This window comes from Hemiscyllium ocellatum, unplaced genomic scaffold, assembly GCF_020745735.1.
Source record: "Hemiscyllium ocellatum isolate sHemOce1 unplaced genomic scaffold, sHemOce1.pat.X.cur. scaffold_734_pat_ctg1, whole genome shotgun sequence".
Lineage (NCBI taxonomy): Eukaryota > Metazoa > Chordata > Chondrichthyes > Orectolobiformes > Hemiscylliidae > Hemiscyllium > Hemiscyllium ocellatum.
In genome coordinates, this window is record NW_026869204.1 from 39,054 (window position 1) to 45,053 (window position 6,000).

Here is a 6,000-nt window from a genome sequence, read left to right on the forward strand (position 1 = left end):
GAGAGAGAGACAGGGGGGAACGGGAGGGGCGACAGGGGAACAGGGAGAGAGACGGGGGGGTTACGGGAGGGGCGACAGGGGAACAGGGAGAGAGACGGGGGGGTTACGGGAGGGGCGACAGGGGAACAGGGAGAGAGACGGGGGGGTTACGGGAGGGGCGACAGGGGAACAGGGAGAGAGAGACAGGGGGGTTACGGGAGGGGCGACAGGGGAACAGGGAGAGAGACGGGGGGGTTACGGGAGGGGCGACAGGGGAACAGGGAGAGAGACGGGGGGGTTACGGGAGGGGCGACAGGGGAACAGGGAGAGAGAGACAGGGGGGTTACGGGAGGGGCGACAGGGGAACAGGGAGAGAGACGGGGGGGTTACGGGAGGGGCGACAGGGGAACAGGGAGAGAGACGGGGGGGTTACGGGGGGATGAGGGAGAGGGGAATGGGGGGGTCAACAGGGGAACAGGGAGTGAGGGAGAGGGGAATGGGGGCAACAGGGAGTGAGGGAGAGGGGAACGGGGGACGACGACAGGGGAACAGGGAGTGAGGGAGAGGGGAACGAGAGGGGGGAGACAGAGGAGAATGGGAGGGACGACAGAGGAACAGGGAGTGAGGGAGAGGGGGGAGACAGAGGGGAATGGGGGCGACAGGGGGAACGGGGAGTGAGGGGGGGGAACGGGGGGTCACAGAGGGGAATGGGAGGGGGCGACAGGGGGAACGGGGAGTGAGGAGGGGGGGAACGGGGGGAATGAGGAGACAGAAGGGAACGGGAGGGGGAGGAAGAGGAATGGGAGAGTTGGGGAGACGGAGGGGGTTAAAGGTGGGGGGGGGGGGGGGAGAGAGAGAGAGACAAGACAGGGGTCAGTTCAGGAACATCACAACAGTCATTAACCCCCCCCACCCCCCCCAAACACAGTGACACAGGGCCATGGGAGGGGGAGGAGGAACCGGGGGCTACATCAATTCACCCACCCCCTCTCAGGGTAACGGGGGGTCAGGGTATTGATCAATTCACCCCCCTCCTCTCAGGGTCATAGAGGGGGTCAGGGTATTGATCAATTCACCCACCCCCTCTCACGGTCATAGAGGGGGTCAGGGTATTGATCAATTCACCCACCCCCTCTCAGGGTCATAGGGGGGGGTCAGGGTATTGATCAATTCACCCACCCCCTCTCAGGGTCATAGAGGGGGTCCGGGTATTGATCAATTCACCCACCCCCTCTCAGGGTCATAGAGGGGGGTCAAGGTATTGATCAATTCACCCACCCCCTCTCAGGGTCATAGAGGGGGGGTCAGGGTATTGATCAATTCACCCACCCCCTCTCACGGTCATAGAGGGGGTCAGGGTATTGATCAATTCACCCACCCCCTCTCAGGGTCATAGGGGGGGGTCAGGGTATTGATCAATTCACCCACCCCCTCTCAGGGTCATAGAGGGGGGTCAAGGTATTGATCAATTCACCCACCCCCTCTCAGGGTCATAGAGGGGGGGTCAGGGTATTGATCAATTCACCCACCCCCTCTCAGGGTCATAGAGGGGGTCAGGGTATTGATCAATTCACCCACCCCCTCTCAGGGTCATAGAGGGGGTCAAGGTATTGATCAATTCACCCACCCCCTCTCACGGTCATAGAGGGGGGGTCAGGGTATTGATCAATTCACCCACCCCCTCTCAGGGTCATAGAGGGGGGGTCAGGGTATTGATCAATTCACCCACCCCCTCTCAGGGTAATGGGGGGGGGTCAGGGTATTGATCAATTCACCCACCCCCTCTCAGGGTCATAGAGGGGGTCAGGGTATTGATCAATTCACCCACCCCCTCTCAGGGTAATAGAGGGGGGTCAAGGTATTGATCAATTCACCCACCCCCTCTCAGGGAATTGGGGGGGGGGGGGGTCAGGGTATTGATCAATTCACCCAACCCCTCACAGGGTAATGGGGGGGGGTCAAGGTATTGATCAATTCACCCACCCCCTCTCAGGGTAATGGGGGGGGGTCAAGGTATTGATCAATTCACCCACCCCCTCTCAGGGTAATAGAGGGGGGTCAAGGTATTGATCAATTCACCCACCCCCTCTCAGGGAATTGGGGGGGGGGTCAAGGTATTGATCAATTCACCCACCCCCTCTCAGGGAATTGGGGGGGGGGGTCAGGGTATTGATCAATTCACCCACCCCCTCTCAGGGTCATTGAGGGGGTCAGGGTATTGATCAATTCACCCACCCCCTCTCAGGGTCATAGAGGGGGTCAGGGTATTGATCAATTCACCCACCCCCTCTCAGGGTCATGGGGGGGGGGTCAGGGTATTGATCAATTCACCCACCCCTCTCAGGGTCATAGAGGGGGGGGTCAGGGTATTGATCAATTCACCCACCCCCTCTCAGGGTCATTGGGGGGGGGTTCAGGGTATTGATCAATTCACCCACCCCTCTCAGGGCCATAGAGGGGGGGGTCAGGGTATTGATCAATTCACCTACCCCCTCTCAGGGTCATAGATGGGGGGGTCAGGGTATTGATCAATTCACCCACCCCCTCTCAGGGTCATAGATGGGGGGGTCAGGGTATTGATCAATTCACCCACCCCCTCTCAGGGTCATGGGGGGGGGGGCAGGGTATTGATCAATTCGCCGACCCCCTCTCAGGGTCATAGAGGGGGGTCAGGGTATTGATCAATTCACCCACCCCCTCTCAGGGTCATAGAGGGGGCGGGGGGTCAGGGTATTGATCAATTCACCCACCCCCTCTCAGGGTAACAGGGGGGTCAGGGTATTGATCAATTCACCCACCCCCCTCTCAGGGTCATAGAGGGGGTCAAGGTATTGATCAATTCACCCACCCCCTCTCAGGGTAATAGAGGGGGTCAGGGTATTGATCAATTCACCCACCCCCTCTCAGGGTAATAGAGGGGGGTCAAGGTATTGATCAATTCACCCACCCCCTCTCAGGGTCATAGAGGGGGCGGGGGGTCAGGGTATTGATCAATTCACCCACCCCCTCTCAGGGTAATAGAGGGGGGTCAAGGTATTGATCAATTCACCCACCCCTCTCAGGGTCATAGAGGGGGCGGGGGGTCAGGGTATTGATCAATTCACCCACCCTCTCTCAGGGTAACAGGGGGGTCAGGGTATTGATCAATTCACCCACCCCCTCTCAGGGTAATGGGGGGGGGTCAGGGTATTGATCAATTCACCCACCCCCTCTCAGGGTAACAGGGGGTTCAGGGTATTGATCAATTCACCCACCCCCTCTCAGGGTAATAGGAGGGGGTCAGGGTATTGATCAATTCACCCACCCCCTCTCAGGGTAATAGGAGGGGGTCAGGGTATTGATCAATTCACCCACCCCCTCTCAGGGTAATAGAAGGGGGTCATGGTATTGATCAATTCACCCACCCTCTCTCAGGCTAATGGGGGGTGGGGGTCAGGGTATTGATCAATTCACCCACCCCCTCTCAGGGTCATAGAGGGGGGTCAGGGTATTGATCAATTCACCCACCCCCTCTCAGGGTAATAGAGGGGGGTCAGGGTATTGATCAATTCACCCACCCCCTCTCAGGGTCATAGAGGGGGGTCAGGGTATTGATCAATTCACCCACCCCCTCTCAGGGTCATGGGGGGGGGTTCAGGGTATTGATCAATTCACCCACCCCCTCTCAGGGTCATAGATGGGGGGGTCAGGGTATTGATCAATTCACCCACCCCCTCTCAGGGTCATGGGGGGGGGGTTCAGGGTATTGATCAATTCACCCACCCCCTCTCAGGGTCATAGATGGGGGGGTCAGGGTATTGATCAATTCACCCACCCACTCTCAGGGTCATAGATGTGGGGGTCAGGGTATTGATCAATTCACCCACCCCCTCTCAGGGTCATAGAGGGGGGTCAGGGTATTGATCAATTCACCCACCCCCTCTCAGGGTCATAGAGGGGGGTCAGGGTATTGATCAATTCACCCACCCCCTCTCAGGGTCATAGAGGGGGGTCAGGGTATTGATCAATTCACCCACCCCCTCTCAGGGTCATAGTGGGGGTCAGGGTATTGATCAATTCACCCACCCCTCTCAGGGTCATAGAGGGGGGTCAGGGTATTGATCAATTCACCCACCCCCCTCTCAGGGTAATAGAGGGGGGTCAGGGTATTGATCAATTCACCCACCCCCTCTCAGGGTAATAGAGGGGGGTCAGGGTATTGATCAATTCACCCACCCCCTCTCAGGGTAATGGGGGGGGGGGGGGGGTCAGGGTATTGATCAATTCCCCCACCCCCTCTCAGGGTAATAGAGGGGGGTCAAGGTATTGATCAATTCACCCACCCCCTCTCAGGGTCATAGAGGGGGCGGGGGGGTCAGGGTATTGATCAATTCACCCACCCCCTCTCAGGGTCATTGGGGGGGGGGGGGGGGTCAGGGTATTGATCAATTCACCCACCCCCTCTCAGGGTAATAGAGGGGGGTCAGGGCATTGATCAATTCACCCACCCCCTCTCAGGGTAATGGGGGAGGGGGGGGTCAGGGTATTGATCAATTCACCCACCCCCTCTCAGGGTAATAGAGGGGGTCAGGGTATTGATCAATTCACCCACCCCCTCTCAGGGTAATAGAGGGGGGGTCAGGGTATTGATCAATTCACCCACCCCCTCTCAGGGTAATGGGGGGGGGTCAGGGTATTGATCAATTCACCCACCCCCTCTCAGGGTAATAGAGGGGGTCAGGGTATTGATCAATTCACCCACCCCCTCTCAGGGTAATAGAGGGAATCAGGGTATTGCTCATTACTCCCACCCCCTCCCGGGTGTATTGAGGGTTGAGGGGGTCAGGGTATTGCTCATTACCCCGACCCCCTCCCGGGTGTATTGACGGTGGAGGGGGTCAGGGTATTGCTCATTACCCCGAACCCCCCCCCTCCCTGGCGTTCCGAGGTCTCTCCGCCGCCGCTCGGACAGAGCCTGCGGCCTTCGGGCGCAATCCGCCGCCATCCGTCCCACCCGCGGGCCGCTGGCGGCGGGGGGACGGCCCCGCGCGATCCCTCCCCCCTCCCTTTGCTCGCTTACCAACCCGCCTGGGGCCGCTCTCACCTCCGGCTCCCGAAGCTGCTGTAGGCCCGATCCTCGTAGTCGTCGAAGTCCGCCATCTTGGTCGCTCCTGCCCTCGGAGGGAAGGGGGTGGGACGGGAGAGCTCGGGGAGGGGGCGGGGCAAGGGGCGTGGAAGGGGGCGGGGCCTCCTCCCGCTGGGCGGGGTTTCGCCAGGACCCCCTTCCCTCCTTCCTACCCCAGCAAACAGTGGAGTCCGCCACGAATGCCTGCGACGACCCCTCCGTTTTCCTCCGCCCCCTTCTCCCTTAGCCGCCCCCCGCCCAGACCCTGTTTAAAAACACCCCTCGCCGCTGCGGAGCTGAGCTCTTCTGGGTTCCTTCCTCCTTGAGCAGTCAGGCGCCCGCTTCGGACGCCTAATTCTCCCACCTGGGTCTTGCGGGGTCCTTTGCATCCTGGCCGCCCTCCGCGAGCAGCGCTGTGCCGAATTGAGCACGCGGGCGCGGCCATCTTTGAGCCTGGCGGATATTCCCTTTCTGCACACACATGGACCATGTGGGGACTTTCTGACTTGTGTGTGACAATGATGGGGTATTGAGGCTGGGTTTGGGGTGAATGGTAGAGACAGGCAGAGGGAGTAATTCTTGTCAGCTACTAAGACTGTTTACCATGCAGAGAGAATCCTGAAAGGAAAGGCTGATATAATATAGGGAAATGTGGAAGAAATTGAGGCTCTGTTGAAGAAAATGAAGGAAGCATATGTCAGGTATAGACAGGATAGATCGAGTTAATCCTTGGATGAGGATAAAGGCAGTAGGAGTATACTTAAAGTGGATAGTGAGGAAGGAAGTGGTAGGTTACAGCGGGATATAGATAAGTTGCAGAGCTGGGCAGAAATGTGGCAAATGGAGTTCAATGCAGCTAAGTGTGAAGTCATTCACTTTGGTAGGAGTAACAAGAAGGTGGATTACTGTGCTAATGG

The 6,000-nt window shown here is 58.6% G+C and overlaps 1 protein-coding gene across 3 annotated transcripts in view; it reads right to left on the minus strand.

The window, feature by feature from the left end:
• LOC132814199 (eukaryotic translation initiation factor 4H-like) overlaps positions 1 to 5,169 on the minus strand; it is a 32,096-nt gene extending 26,927 nt beyond the window's left edge. For all 3 annotated transcript variants that reach the window (XM_060823412.1, XM_060823414.1, XM_060823411.1), the window contains exon 1: positions 5,063 to 5,169. In XM_060823412.1, coding sequence (XP_060679395.1) covers positions 5,063 to 5,118 — 56 coding nt within the window. In that variant the 5' untranslated portion in view covers positions 5,119 to 5,169. The remainder of the gene's footprint in view (positions 1 to 5,062) is intronic.
• Positions 5,170 to 6,000: the final 831 nt, after the last annotated feature.